Below are 16,196 nucleotides of genomic sequence, written 5' to 3' on the forward strand. Positions count from 1 at the left end.
AGTTTATTTGCTTGTTATGTAACCTAAGCCTGCCTTCAGGTACAGTTCTGTAAACCTGAATGAATCTGAGAGTAAAATAGTTTATATTAACATGAATCAGATTTGTGTGTGTATTCTTTAAGAGGGATTCAAAGGGATTTTTAACCAGGAAGGAATCTTTATTAGTAGAACTCAGTCGAGTCAGCAACTAACTGATCACTGCATAAACTTATAAAGGAGATTGTTTAACTCTGCCAAAGTAAACCTTCCCACATCATGGACAAATACAGTGGTACCTCGGTTTTAAAAAAGCCCTGTTTGCGAACTATTCGGTTTACGAACTCCGCAAAACCGGAGGTAGTGTCCCGATTTGCAAACTTTACCTTGGTGTAAGAACGGAAGCCTAACGGTGGACGGGCACCAGCGGCAGGAGGCCTCATTAGGGAAAGCGTGCCTCGGTTTAAGAACAGCTTCAGTTTAAGAATGGACTTCCGGAACGGATTAAGTTCATAAACCAAAGTACCATTGTAACCTGTAATGTTGTTCCCCCAAGGAGACACTCAGATTTGGGACGTTACTGCCATTGTGCTCCAATCTTTTCTTTTTTAATGAATCATACTAAAAATCCTGTTTAAACTTCTAATAAAAGGTCTCCGGTGTGAGCCAGATAGGCAGAGGGAATGGTTTATAATTAATAACCTCACCAGGAGGATCAAGGATCTCAGTGGGATACAGTGCATCACACTTATTTCTATTTACATGTGTTTGCATCACTTCCACAGATGTAAATTAAGATTGCCTAGTCCAATCTGGCAGTTCCCCGACCTCCTGAGGAAAATAATGTGCATCCAAAATAGAAATGTTGCCTTTAAAATTGATGGTTGGATCAAAAAATATTTGTCTATACTGTAGCATTTCTGTATCTGTGACACAGTATATATCCAGTCCGTCATTAGAAAATTTTATTATTTCCATTACGATCTGAAAAGATAGGAAGCTTTTCCTGAAATTCAAAATCTGCCTCCCTCTTTCTTTAGATAATCCCTTTTTGTCTTGAGAACTATGGCAAAAAGAATACTGTTTTTCTCTTCCTTGTATCCAGCATTTTTGCACTAGACCAGATTGAGGTTAGCATAGAGAAAGTTGAAAAAAACAAAAAGCAACTCTTCCTTTAGTGGAAGAAAACTGATCATGTTCTGAAACTACTCAGCTCACTGACAATACTGAAACTGGTCTTAAGAATGTTTCCTATATTATATCAGGATGTCACGGGAATCCCCATTCAAGATATATCTGGACAAAAGTCCTAACACAGGAAGGATGCATGCCCGTGTCTACTTTATGATACGTTTAATCCGTGTGGCAGTTACATCAAAGATCAGAATTACAAATGAAAATTGTAATATGGAAAGCATATTACCAAGAAATAGCGCTTGGAGTTCGCCTTTTTCCTCCTCCCTCCAGAGTCCGTTTCCTTGTGTCATGCCTTTCACATTATAAGTTTGAAGAGGGGGACTGTCTTGTTACTATTCTGGGAGTGTTTGTCAGCTGAAGAGTGGGTTAAGAATGTTTTAAATAAACGTATCTAACCAAACAATAGTGCAATATTAGAAACAAATATGCCACGCTACAATCCACAATCCTTTTTCTTTTTTTTTATCAAGCATCCCCATTCATTTTGAAGGATTTACTTGTGACCCACTCCATCCCAAAGGCACCAAGTGACTGGCATTAATATTTACATTCACTTTGCCCCCATTTAGTCAATAAATAGCAAATGGCCGTAGAAGCACACGGAGGCCCAACAACAGTACAGACCTTGTATGGTTTAAATCTCTTGACAGGATGTACAGATGATTAGAAGTACAAATATTTTACCTGTCCCCAAATGACCTTTTAGATTTCTGTCATTAATGCTAGGGGGTTACATATATAGTGTTGTTTTCTGGAGGGATATATTTTTACTGGCAATGAATTGGCTTGCCATAATGAGAATAAGCAATCGGAGCATACCTACAGAGGTTCCGTTGGATAAAGGCTGGCTATCTTTCAGTGTCGCTAGGCCCAAAGCAAAACAAACAGCTCCCTCGTGGAACAAAACATACCCTTAAAAAGCAATGCTAGCCTGCTGTCGTCCGTCTCTCCCACAGCTAATCTTTCTTGCATTGAGTGTGCCGAAAACACCATGAAAGACAAAACAAACGAGTCCTTCATTTTTCAATTGCGAATGTTTCTGGAACAAAGAAATGAAAAGAAATGGATGGATTCAGATAAAATAATATCTGAGAAAGACTTTTTGTTAATGATTGGGTGCAATTCAACTAAAGTTAGACATAACTGATGGCCAAACTAGATGCGATATAGGAGACACACATGAAGTGTTTCCCATCTCCCCCCCCCCCCTCTTAATTTTTATTTTTTTACTTTGCTGCAGCCATAGGGTGGACAATCCACATCTTATTTCAACAGTGCCACAGTGCAAGGGATCTTTTAACCACCCCCTTTGGGCTAATTTCACAATCAAAACAGATCACAGCTGCTTGGGGGGGAGAGACAGCCCAGGGGTGAATGTTGCAGCACCAGGCCACTGCCTCCATCAAACTTGGAGCCCTCTGCTGCGGCAGTAAAGCGTGAAGATCTGTAAGGTGCAGGACCAGTTTCCTCTGCCAAATGTCATGGTTACAAGTGACCCAGAAGGGCCTCCACCGCCCACTTAGCATGACTAAGCCGCTTCTGGCGAACCAGAGCAGCACACGAATACGCCGTTTACCTTCCCGCCGGAACGGTACCTATTTATTTACTTGCACACTGAAGTGCTTTTGAACTGCTAGGTTGGCAGAAGCAGGGACCAAGCAACGGGAGTTCACCCTGTCGCGGGGATTCGAACCACCAACGTTTTGATCAGCAAGCCCAAGAGGCTCAGTGGTTTAGACCACATCGCCACACTTATTAGGGAGTATTGAACACAGTGGAACTTACTTCTTTGTAAATATCCATAGGGCTTACGGACACTCCAACAGAGAGAAGCAGAGCCAGCACAGCACAAAGCCAGTCAGATAGCTCCTCCTTTGTGGGAGATAGTTAAGGTACTCAAGTATTCCGCAGGCTTTGCCCTAGATCAAGATGTTAGAGAAACTGTCCCATCACCCTTTAATGTGCCTCAGATTAAATTCTCACCGCAATGTCTCAGTTTTGACCCATTGTATCAAGAAAGGCTTTGACCTAAAATCCTCAGATTCCTCCTCTTCCTCATCATGGGCACCAGAGATTTCCACAACTGTATTTTGACCAGTGCTTGTGCATCCCAGTAGAACATTCCTTGAGGGCTGAATGTCATGCTAAGTCCCTCACATGGAGTTGCATTGCCATGACAGCAGCTCCCATCCCATAGAAGCTTTTACCACCTGATTCCCACGTCACACTTTTCTACCAGTGGCATAAATATTCTCCACACAATCTGCATGTTGAAAGATATTCTGCAATCACTGACACACAGCATTTCCTAAATATTTTCATTTGGTAACTTTAACAAAAGCCGGTTCCCATTAGATGAGTTTTGCTTAGATTCCAGCATTTTCTCCTGATTTCTGCAGTCCCTTATGATGGAACTCTTATTATTTCAAAGAGAAGGCTAGAGCAGTGTTTCCCAACCTTGTGCCTCCAGCTGTTTTTGGACTACAATTCCCATCATCCCTTGCCACTGGTCTTGCTAGTCAGGGATGATGGGAGTTGTAGTTCAAAAACAGCTGGAGGCACAAGGTTGGGAAACACTGGGCTAGAGAGCCACTTTCTGAAATGGTAACTTGCTAGGTGGAAGTGATTTTTATGTGAGATCGCTTTCACACAGGCAGTTCTTCATGTAAAAAACAGAAGGTATATGCAGGGTTGTGCTAACTTGGTGACTAAATGTTTGAGCCTGCAAGACTCAAGGCTAGTAGCAGTAGTTGGTTTTTGCTTTCTGTTGCAGAGTAGCTTGTTTTCTTGAGTCCTTTGGAGTTCTTTTTCTCTTTGCAATTATGTGTGATGTGATTATGGCTGGATCTAGACACATAAAAAATGTGTTTCAGTTAAAAGCATTGTAAATTTAAACAGGGAAAACAGGTAGAGAAAAATGGGACTCCTGGTGGCACAATGTTATATTGCACATACTGTACAGTGCATATAAATCACTTTTTCTTTACCAGTCTAGCTGAGTCCTTGGTTACTTCCAGTCTCTGCTAGTGAAATATTGAACTATTTGGACTAATACTGCCCCAGGGGCTGGGTGTGAAAGGCTGATGAATAGATGGTTGGTTGCGCCTTGATGACCTTCTGGTCTGCTGACCCTACGTTTCCAAGAGGTGGCACTTAATTGATATCATAGTGGGAAAGTTTTTTACATAACCTCATTAAAAAGATTTCTAGGAGAAACTGAGATAGCTGTAGCCATGAGTCCTTACAGAAAAGCAAGCATGCCAAGAGTTACGTTGTGCTCAGAGCTCTCTATCCATCAAACCTCCAGGTCAACTTCTAACCACCCAAATCTGACGTGACTATTCCTGGCAAAGGAACTGCCTGCTTTTTCCATGTAGAGGATTTATGGTGCCACGATAAGATATATATTCTCATTTTGCCTCTGCCATGTCAATGCTTAAACAGCCCCACGATTGTTCATGTTTTGTCAGTACTGTACTTCCTAAATGCTGCTTTCTGTCCTTTTCTACCCTGTCCTTTGCCTCCCTCTGGTAGACTGATGAAGAAGATGACACTGAGGTATGGTTCTGTGAAAAGAGCATGCCCTCTTCAGGCCCTCTGTGTGCTGTGAGATCTGCTAACAACAAAAACAGTCTTTCGTTATCATGCATCAAATGTTCCATAACCCTCTAAATATCCGTACTATCTTTAACATGAGATATTTAGACCACAGTGTGTTTGGTTTATAGTCCACCATATGCAGTTTTTCATAATGGAATTGATAAAGAGCATGGCAGTGGTGCAGCTCAAAAGCCCTGCAAACATCCATCCAGATTGTGGCAGATGATGGGGACAGTGGCATGCCAAAGCCCAATGGGGCTTATTAATTCAGGATTCTAGTTGTGGCTAGTTCATACCTTTCTTTCATTCATTCTTTCTTTCTTTCTTACCTCCTTTTTCCCTGAGAAGGGATCCAATATGGCTTACAGATAAAATAAGAACAGCTAAAAACATTGGGGAGGGAAACAAAAATTAAAAAGCCATTACACATTAAAACAATTAAAACTCTATATCTCTGTGTGTAAAAGGTAAAGGTAAAGGACCCCTGGACGCTTAAGTCCAGTCAAAGGCGACTATGTGGTGCAGCGCTCATCTTGCTTTCAGGCCAAGGGAGCCGGCGTTTGTCCACAGACAGTTTTCCGGGTCATGTAGCCAACATGACTAAACTGCTTCTGGCGCAACGGGACACTGTGACGAGTGCCAGGGCACATGGAAACACCGTTTACCTTCCCGCCGGAGCGGTACCTATTCATCTACTTGCACTGGTGTGCTTTCGAACTGCTAGGTTAGCAGGAGCTGGGACTGAGCAGCGGGAGCTCACCCCATCGCGGGGATTCGAACCGCGACCTTCCTATCAGCAAGCCCAAGAGGCTCAGTGGTTTAGACCACAGTGCCACCCGCATCCCTCTGTATGATCTACTAAAAGCATACCATCACAACAAAAGCAGCACAACACCATCCCTTTCATTAAAAGCAGTCTGTCCCCCAAAGACTGTTGGGACAAGAAGGTCTTACTTAATCTGCTGGCGGAAAGACAACAAGGAAGGAGCTAGTCTAAGTCTGGGAGCAGCCACCGAGAAGGGCCATGCAACTTCAGCAGAAGGGAGGGGTGCCTTTTTTACAGACTTGTCGAGAGCAGGGAAATCTTCAACTAAACATCCACAAGTAAACTCCCTCACACCTAGTTAGCCTATCAGAGCACATGTTGCCCTTGCAATGTTGCTGTGCAACACCTTCACCACCATCCTGCTTGGCTAACTGACTTCCTAGCAACAGTATTAACCCTTTATGTTACACACTGAATGAGTGCTGCTGCTACACTTCAAACCATAATTGCATTGACAAGAGCAATCAGAATAAGTAGCATTGTTATAATAATAATAATTTTTATTTATACCCCGCCCTCCCCAGCCAAGGCCGGGCTCAGAGCGGCTTACAAGCAATCATAAAAACAAGTTGAATGATTACAACTTAAAAACAAAATTAAAATACATTAAAATAATGAAACATTAAAATATTAAAATGTAGCCTCATCGCAGGAGGAGAAGGAAAAGAAAAAAAGAAAGAGAGGGAGAGAATCAAATTGGCTCCAAGCCAAAGGCCAGGCGGAACAACTCTGTCTTACAGGCCCTGCAGAAAGAAATCAGATCCTGCAGGGCCCTGGTCTCATGAGACAGAGCGTTCCACCAGGCCGGGGCCAGTGGTGAAAAGGCCCTGGCTCTGGTTGAGGCCAATCTAACTTCCTTAGGGCCTGGGACCACTAGGGTGTTGTTATTTATGGACCTTGAGGCTCTCCATGGGGCATACCAGGAGAGGCGGTCCCGTAGGTACGAGGGTCCTAGGCCATGAAGGGCTTTAAAGGTCAAAAGCAGCACCTTAAATCTGACCCTGTACTCCACCGGGAGCCAGTGCAGCTTGAAAAGCACTGGGTGAATATGCTCCCATGGCAGAGACCCCGTGAGGAGCCTCGCTGCATCATTCTGCACCCGCTGGAGTTTCTGGGACAGCTTCAAGGGCAACCTTGTAGAGCGAATTACAGTAGTCAAGCCTGGAGGTGACCGTCACATGGATCACTGTGGCCAGGTTGGGGCAGGAAAGATAAGGGACCAATTTAAAAGAGTTAAAAAGAGTCTCCTTCTAATTTCCTCCAGTTCATCTAATTGATTTTTTTATTTTTTATTTTTTATTTTTTGTAACCTAAGATGCTAGGGAACTTGGGAGCCAAAAACCACCCAAGTTGCCTAGCATCTTGGGTTAGAATAAAATGCATTGTTGCCAGTCCAGGGCACTGTGGCCTCCAGATGGGTGAAAGCACACAAAGCAGGGCAGGTAGAAGCCAGCAGAAAGAAGAAAAAGCAACTCCACCCACCATCAGACTCCAAAAGAATTTTTAAAAAATTGATACAGAGCTGTGACAGGAAGAAAGAGAGAAAGCACCATTCACTTGAGTTTCTGCTCTTTATTAGCAGATGTAATATGATTATTGGGACCAAGAGAAGAGAAATGAATGAATTAATTAGTATGGACTATTACCTTTTTACCTTTGAATCCATACCAGAGATACTCCAAAAAGGAGAGGGAGTGAGAGAAACTGGATTGAGGGAAAGTGTGGAAATTCCACGATTTGTACTTCATAAAGACAATAGAGAATTAATGGAGGCACTGGAAGCTTACTTACCACAGTAAACATCTGTAGGGTTGAGCCTGCAGAAGCAGCCTAAACCATTCGCAAAAGCCTTCTGAAAAGGCTAAGTCTTCCTTGAGATTTCAGAGCAAACACCCAGTGCCAGGTGGGCCTCCATAAAGTTGGCTCAACCGCTGTCAAAAGAGACTCCCATCAAACTTCAGTTGGTAAAGGCACTCAGAGCAGAAACTCAGATGTTGAACAAAACTCACACAGGGGAAGATGGCATGGGTGTCTGCAGAAATTTTTCAGGGTAGGGTGAGGAATGTAGACACAGTACTCCAAATTAACAAACACAGCTCACATCAGGATGAGAGGTCTGCCATTTCGGGTACATCGCATGACTTAACTAATTGGTGTTGATTTAATAATAATAATAATAATAATAATAATAATAATAATAATAATTGCTAAACTCTGCATTTTGCTGTCTGTAAAATAAGAGTATGAATTATGCACTCCCCGTGGTGGAAACGGAAGGATTATTGTCCATTTGCTAGAACTGCAGCCTGAGTAAGAGAATGTCTTTGAAGTCCTGATTTCTTATATTTGCTAATGTTGTGTGGTTTTATAAATTAAAACTGGTGGGGAAATTCTTTCCACAGACTGGGAAATTCTGTAGCAGCAGCAGCTCTCCTCCACCTCAGAACCAACCGCAGGGGCTACAATATGCAGAAGATGCAGTGGAACATGAGAATATGAAGGCCGTCTTGAAAACTTCCTCGCCAAGCGGGGAGAACACCACCGTGCTAGGAGTGCGCACCCGAAGTCGGGCAAATCGAGGTGAATACTTTGGTTTTGTTTGGGATACTGGGGCCATATGTTACTGTTTCCTACTATTATTCCTGCTGAAGGCTCATATTTGAGATACATAAGATATGCTGTGTACAGTTTATTGAGAAAATCTATAGAAAGCTATTGCTGTCGCCCTTTGAGGAAAGTAGATATGAGTCAATGAAGCTTCAAGGCTAGAAGATCCATTGTCAGCTTTCCTGCAGTTTCTTTAAAAAAACAAACCTCGAATAACGGCTTTCTTGGGTAAGTACTATCACACAGACACAAACACACACACACCATATCATTCCTGGGTGAAGACTCCCTTCCCTGCTACAAATAAAATATACCTTGCTATTTGACTTGTGTTGTGCAAAACATAGTATGTGTCACTCAATGAGGCTGCTTGGAGTCCATGGGGTTTATAGGAAGAGGGCAGGGCCAGCCCATCTATGAGGCAGGCTGAGGAAGCTGCCTCAGATGGTGGAATTCAAGAGGTGGTGCCCCTGCAGGCACCCTGCCCGCCCACTGGAGGAGAAGCAGCAGTGGCTTCGTGGTTCTGGCAAGATCTCACAGGGCTCTCACGAGATATTGCTTGAAGTCGTCCCAGCGAGATATTGATTGAAGTCGTCCCAGCCGCCAACACCACTTTCTCCCATGAGGAGAAGCAAAACGGGATGAGACACCCCTGGAAAAGCAAGTGTGCACATCCAGTCAAAGGTCTTTGTGGGAGGTCCCCATTGTGGAGATTGTCGTTTCTTCAGAGGGTGCTGTCTTGAGGACTTCTCTGTTTGGGGGCTCCATACTGGGGTCCAAGGTCTAACCGCTCTGAAGCTTGAGTCACTGGCTCTCTCAATCCAGTTGTCTCTTCCCGCTCTTTGTCATGGTCCTGTCCTCTGTTCAAAGTTGGGTTCATGACCCAAGAATTTATATTGTGTGGCTGCCCTGGGATCTGTTGGAATGAAGGCTGGGATATTAAGTAGCCTGCCATAAATAAACCATCTGCTTTCAACTTCAAGGAGTAATTTCCACTGAGGAAGGATTAACTCCCCACCCCCAGTGAGCTACAATCCTGATAAACATCTCCTCCTCTGGCTGCTATTAAACATTTGAAAAGCAGTGGTAGATCCAATCAAGAAACTTGTCTCATTAGGTTTAGCTCCGTTACGCCCGAGATCCCAAACCAGACCTAGGGAAAGAAGCCACAAATCTCCATTCAGCTGCACATGTAGACAGACTCACTTTCCAATTTGGTTTGGTGTGCCATGGCTAAATCCACTCGAGAATGATTTGTGATATTCATACAAAAATGAAAAGATCTCCCAAATAGTTATTTTAATTATAACCAAATATCCACATGAGCGTTTCAACGTATTGGGTAGCTGCTTCAAGCATTCTAGGCCTTTTATACTGAAGTGGGGATGCCAACCAACAAAGATGAGATCATGATCCTGCTTGTAATTTGAGTGAAGTATTACAGGAATCTTGAAGCCATGAGGAAATTCTTAACATCAGATGCTATTTTCAAAACCCGAAGCCAATTTAGAAGAGGACTGTCAACAGTCTTTGTTGCTGATACATCCATCCATTTCTGTTTCACATTTTCACTGCCAAATAATGGTTTTGAAATTCAAATGAGGGAGCACATCACACTAAGCCAAACCATGTCTCGGCACACACCCGCTTGCTCTCGAGGAGACCAAGATTTGGATTAGCGTGTGAGCTGAACCTGAGATTTTGGTTGAAGTCTGTTTTCCTTAACTAAGATCTATATAACCTTTGCATCATTGTTAAAGGTCATGGTTAAACAGGAGAGAACATAATCTTGGTCCCAGATTTGGGCGACACATTCAGGCAAGCCTTGCCTAGGTGCTGTCCTGTGCTGACCTGAGAAGTGGGCCTGAGCTCCTTGCTAGGAGCTGGTATCTTCATGCAGCCATTCTGAGCCAAAGTATGGCTTGTGTGATGTGCGAATCACACTCTTGCTGTGTGGTGCAGACTATCCACAGAGAGAAAGAGAAATAATTGTGGGGAAAGTTGTCGCTTTCTGTGACCATTGCTTGTTACAAAACAATCCCAGAAATTCAGTGGCTTGTGCTCAGTGGGCTGTGTCTTTCTGAAAGCTCACCATTACATTCCTGCTTAAATCTTTATCCAGTTGTATCCTATTCAATTGTAGCAGGATTAATGGAGAACACAAATATTGTGTGTGTATCAGAGATTCATAATACATGCATGGGTATACCTGGAAAAAACCCTACCTGTGGTTTGTGAGTTCACATTTGTACTCCCATCATCTCCCACCTATTGTTGCCTCTTCAACTTCTAAGACTGTACACACTGGTTTAATTACATAAATTACAATTTTAAAATCTTTTGGGTGATGGTGCTCCTGGGTAAGCCCTGAACCAAATTATTATGCGGCATATAACCAACCTGATGAACTATTACTCTCATTTGACCTAGTTCTAGGCAGTTTTCTGGTGCTCTGCAAAGTTCGACAAGGCATTTCACAGACCAGAGGTTATTGAAACAGAACCTGAATCTTGGTGGCTGATATTATAAAATATTAGGACATGTTCTTACTTGTCGAAACCATCAGAACAACGTGGAATATAAAATCATGGCGTGTTGCCAATTCCATTTTCCAGGTCGCGTTGGCTCGTGGAACACTGGCAATGATGATTCACCTAACGCTACAGATGATGCAGCAGACGAGATCATGGATCGCATTGTCAAGTCTGCCACACAAGTGCCAAGTCAGCGTGCAGTGCCTAGGGAAAGGAAGCGGTCAAGAGCAAACAGGAAGTCATGTAAGTACACCTGATGAACCAGTAAGGAGAATTGATTGTCCTTTTTGTTTTGTTTATGGACGTGTACACAGGTGCGTTGCATATACTGTAGAAAAGCTCTCTTGGAAGCCATGAATGCAGTCCTCAAAAGTACAGGAGGACAGAAGTAGTGTGCTCCCTTGAGCTGCTGGTTTTAGAAGGCTGCTGGGGTGGAGGGATTGGCTAAAATTGCAAAGAGTCAAGGAGTGAGACATGTGGATTTCATTAAGGGTCCTCCAACTTTGTCGCCCATGGTTTGACTACTGCATTTCTTTGATAGTTGAATGAATGTTGCTTTTAAAACTGTCATAGGCATGTCTGTATGCAAGGTCAAGACCTTTTATTCAGACAGAACTCTATGACAACTGAAGAAGTCTTCATTAGCATTCGGACTAAGAATAAAAAAATTCATTGCCCAGACCCTGCTGCAAAGTTCCATGCATACAGTAGACAAACCCTGAGACTGGCAACTCCACAGAACAGAATTCTTATTTTTGATCCAGGGTTAAGTAGCATAAGACAGTTGTGTGTCCCCATACTTCAGTGTCCTCACAAGTCAATAGGGCATCTGCTCAGAAGCACACTCAAATTTGCACGAGCTTAGGCTCCGAGTTAGAAGAAAGGTGGAAATATAACCGTAAGAAAATAAAAATAAAATAAAAAACACATGTGAAGTGTTTATCGTCCTGTATTGTTGGCCCTCGGAGAAGTTTCAGACATTACTGAAAAAGTGCTGCCTGCCAAAGATGCAGTCATTCCTGATTTTGGCGGCACTTCAGAAGTTCAAATGGGAACTTGCTGTGGCTATATTTGTGCCCACAGCCTGCACATTTTCCTTGCCTAGTTCTTCCTTGGGAGTTCTCAAGAAGCACCACCAGCTGAATGCAGAAGCCAGTGGACCATTTGGCCAGCACCTCTTAAAATCCAGGGCCACTCTGTAAAACTGTGTGCACACTTAATTGCTGTATAAATGAGTAAGAGGCATGCAGTTAGTCCTTCAGCTTTTTGATTTGATGTATGTAAAGACACATTTTTAGAGGGTTTCTAAGGCATTGTAGCCTTCCCTGAGCCACTGAGATAGGGTTGGGCTAGAACTCCAATCGATAAAAACCAGCTTTCTAATGCCCTCTTCATTCTTTTAGCATTTTTGTGACGTTAGACCAAAGGAGAGACAGCAACAGAGAGTGAACAAAGTGCAATGAATTGGCAGTCAAGCTGGTTAATGCTGTTGCAGATTAAGAGTGTTTTGCACCAAGCTGCCCTTGGTTCTCATTAGCTGGCATGTGCTTAAGAGCACATTCACTTTCCCCAAAGTGCTAAAGGAGGAGATTCTGCATGTGGCCATTTCCTTGGAAAGGTAACGCAGACATTTGTATAGAGCGGGCAAACATGCCAGCAGTGCAAATGAGCTGACACTGGCTTTCCTTTCTTTTCCACTGCAATTCTCAGCAGCCCTTCGCTCATCCATGTGGACTTGAGGTTCTCCATATGTTGGCATCACTCACTTATAATTTGCCCATGTGCATATTCCTTGCAGTTTGCCTTGCATTGGACATTTCTTCTGTAGCTGCTGTCCATTCTTATCCCCTCCTCTATATCAAGGCCCCATGTGTTTCTGATCTTTGCCAGGCCTCCTTTGCTCCTGGGGAACTGGGGAGCAAAAAAATGATGGTAATGAATATGCTATATCAGTGTTTCCCAACCGGTGTTCCGCGGCACACTAGTGTGCCGCCAGACGTTGCCTGGTGTGCCGCGGGAAAAATTGGGGGGGGGGGAATAAAGGGGGAAAAAATTATTCCCCCACCGCCAGGCATGGGGCTGGGGCGGGGGAAGCCCGAGCTTCCCCCTCCCCCAGAACGGGACCCAGAGCCATGCCGAAGCTGCGCGCAGCTTTGGCATCGCTCTGGGAGCTTGCGGGGCTGGGGGAGGAGGAAGCCCTCCGCCAGCCTCCAAACCATGTCGGGAGACAGTGGGATGGCGCGCTGCGGCTCTCCCGCTGTCCCCCGAGTTTGCAGGGCTGGCGATGGGGAGGAGCAGGCTTCTCCCCCCGCCAGCCTTCCAGCCAAGTCGGGGGGGAGCGGGATGGCGCGCTGCGCCTCTCCCGCTGTCCCCCGAGTTTGCGGGGCTGGCGATGGGGAGGAGCAGGCTTCTCCCCCCGCCAGCCTTCCAGCCAAGTCGGGGGACAGCGGGATGGCGCGCTGCGCCTCTCCCGCTGTCCCCCGAGTTTGCAGGGCTGGCGATGGGGAGGAGCAGGCTTCTCCCCCCGCCAGCCTTCCAGCCAAGTCGGGGGACAGCGGGATGGCGCGCTGCGCCTCTCCCGCTGTCCCCCGAGTTTGCGGGGCTGGCGACAGGGAGGGGCAGGCTTCTTCCCCCCGCCAGCCTTCCAGCCAAGTCGGGGGACAGCGGCAAGGGCGCGCTGCGCCTCTCCCGCTGTCCCCCGAGTTTGCGGGGCTGGCGACGGGGAGGGGCAGGCTTCTCCCCCCGCCAGCCTTCCAGCCAAGTCGGGGGACAGCGGGATGGCGCGCTGCGCCTCTCCCGCTGTCCCCCGAGTTTGCGGGGCTGGCGACGGGGAGGAGCAGGCTTCTTCCCCCCGCCAGCCTTCTAGCCAAGTCGGGGGACAACGGGAATGGCGCGCTGCGTTTCTCCGCTGTCCCGGACGGCTTTCAAAAGCCTGCCTTCAAAAGCCGTCCGGGACAGCGGAGAAACGCGCTGCCTTTCTCCGCTCTCCCGGGAAGGCAGGCAGGGGGGAGCAAAGACTTTCGCCCCCGCCCACCTTCAGAAGAGGTTCAGGACCTCTTCTGAAGGCGGGCGGGGGGTGAAAATCTTTGTCCCCCCTGCCTGCCTTCCCAGGGGCTTTTAAATCGCCCCGGACAGCGGAGAAGTCCTCCGCTGTCCCGGGCGATTTTAAAATGCCGCCCGCCAGCATTTTAAGATTGCCCCGGACAGCGGAGAAGTACTCCGCTGTCCCGGGGTTTTTTAAAATGCTGGGGGTGGGAAGAAAAGCCCTTGTCCCCCCCCCCCCAGCCTTCAGAAGAGGTCGGGGGACAGACTGTCCCCGGACCTGGTCTGAAGGCGGTTTCCCTAGGAACGCATTAATTGATTTTCAATGCATTCCTATGGGAAACCGTGCATCGCAAGACAAAAAACTCGCAAGACGAAGAGACTTGCGGAACGAATTAATTTCGTCTTGCGAGGCACCACTGTATCCGGAGAGGCGGCCTTCAGGCGAGTTTTAATTTTAATTTTCCTTCTCCCACTTAATGCCCCACGCTCGCCCGAGCAGCTTGCAGTCCTCGGTAACCACGGCGACCCAAGGGAGGGGAGGGAACAGGGAAGTCGAGGGCGGCGGCGAGCCGCGATGACGTCAGTGGGCCGCGCCGCCTCGCCCTGGCACGGTGTGAGAGCCCCGGCTAGTGGTGCGAGCTTCAGAATAAGTGGGATCCGCGTGCGCGAGACCGAGATCGCGGGTAAGGAGCTCAGCCCTGGGCAGGAGGAAGCGGGGCCGCGCGTGCGGGCCACATCCCCACAGAGAGCGAGCCTCCCCCGGCCCACCACTCCGGGCAGGTCCACTCGCATGAGGGGGCGGCGATGGGAGTCACGACCGTGAGGCAGGGCTGCCAAGTGTGGCAGAAGAGGACACGGCCGTCGCACCTGTCCTTAGGTAGGAGCTTCTTCCGTGTCGACCTGCTGCCCTAAAGTCTTGGCTTTTTTCTTGGCTTTTTGGCGGTTGGCACAGAAGGAAGGCAAGGGGGAGGGGAAAAAATTGAAACTTACACTTTCGTGCGTCCCTCCCGGCGTGACGCTGCGCGCTGACGTCACGGGGCTGTAATGGTGGTGTGTCTCGAGATTTTTTTCATGAAACAAGTGTGCCTTTGCCCAAAAAAGGTTGGGAAACACTGTGCTATATATATTATTCCATGGTGCTGGTTCTCGTTTGTGTTCAGTGGAAAACATCAACAGGGAATAAAGACTCTGTTGATGTTTAGGCAGAAGCCCCTTTCCACTAACCTAATAAATCCCAGCTCTCTCACCAGCCTGATGTTCAAAATCTCAACATGACATCGAATTGAACCAAAGTCAGCTTCAAAATGGATCCATTCCTCAAGTATTTTAGACCAGTGTTTCCCAACCTTTTTCATTTTTTTTGAATTCCATCAGTCCTGTCTGAAAAATTTTCAGTCTAATCTCTTAGTATGCATTTCTTATTTTCCCTGTTACATTTCAAACTCATAACCAATATCTCTATCTTTTTCTACTTTGTAACACTTCGTATATTTCTCCTTACAAAACTTCTTGTAGTCCTACTAGCGTAATTTGTTGATTACAGTTGCTCTTCAAATAATTCATATACTTCTTCTGATCTTCTGTAAATCTCTGGTCCCGCAGTTTTCGAATCCTTCCTGTCATTTTGTCCAATTCTGCATAGTTCATTAATTTTGTCTGCCATTCTTCTTTCATTGGAATTTCTTCTTGCTTCCGTTTCTGGGCTAACAATTCTCTTGCCGCTGTTGTTGCATATAAGAACAATTTAACATCTTGCCTATTAATGTCTTGGCCTATAATACCAAGTAAAAATGCTTCTGGTTTTTTTAGGAATGTATATTTCAACATCTTTTTCATCTCATTATATATCATTTCCCTGAAGTTCTTTACTTTCTTACATTCTTACCACATATAATAAAGTAGTGCATGTGTATTTCATTTGTAAATATCTTTCATGAATTCCCACATTCTTAAACACACGAAGCAGTCTGAGATTGAAGTACTTAAGAATGTGGAAACAGAATCATAGAATCTTTGAGTTGGAAGGGATCTTGAGGGTCATTTAGTCCAACCCCCTGCAATGCAGGAATCTTAGCTAAGGTAAAGGTTCCCCTGCCCGTATGGGCCAGTCGTGTCCGACTCTAGGGTTGTGCGCTCATCTCACTTAAGAGGCCGGGAGCCAGCGCTGTCCGAAGACACTTCCGGGTCACGTGGCCAGTGTGCCGAAGCTGCTCTGGCTAGCCAGCACCAGCGCAGCACACGGAAACGCCATTTACCTTCCCGCTATAAAGCGGTACCTATTTATCTACTTGCACTTAAGGGTGCTTTCGAACTGCTAGGTGGGCAGGAGCTGGGACCGAACGACGGGAACTCACCCCGCCGCGGGGATTCGAACCGCCGACCATACGATCACCAAGTCCTAGGCACTGAGG

At 45.9% G+C, this 16,196-nt stretch overlaps 1 protein-coding gene across 14 annotated transcripts in view; it reads left to right on the top strand.

The window, feature by feature from the left end:
- Positions 1–16,196, top strand: part of FHOD3 (formin homology 2 domain containing 3) — a 348,541-nt gene that overhangs the window by 327,424 nt on the left and 4,921 nt on the right. For 13 of the 14 annotated variants that reach the window (XM_077917617.1, XM_077917612.1, XM_077917616.1 and 10 more), the window contains 2 exons: positions 8,002–8,179; positions 10,822–10,983. In XM_077917617.1, the coding sequence (XP_077773743.1) occupies positions 8,002–8,179; positions 10,822–10,983 (340 nt within the window). Of the gene's footprint in view, positions 1–4,707; positions 4,732–8,001; positions 8,180–10,821; positions 10,984–16,196 lie in introns of all 14 variants that reach the window. The other variant, XM_077917611.1, reaches the window with a different exon arrangement.

Source organism: Podarcis muralis, chromosome 13 (assembly GCF_964188315.1).
Source record: "Podarcis muralis chromosome 13, rPodMur119.hap1.1, whole genome shotgun sequence".
NCBI classification, from domain to species: Eukaryota; Metazoa; Chordata; class Lepidosauria; order Squamata; family Lacertidae; genus Podarcis; species Podarcis muralis.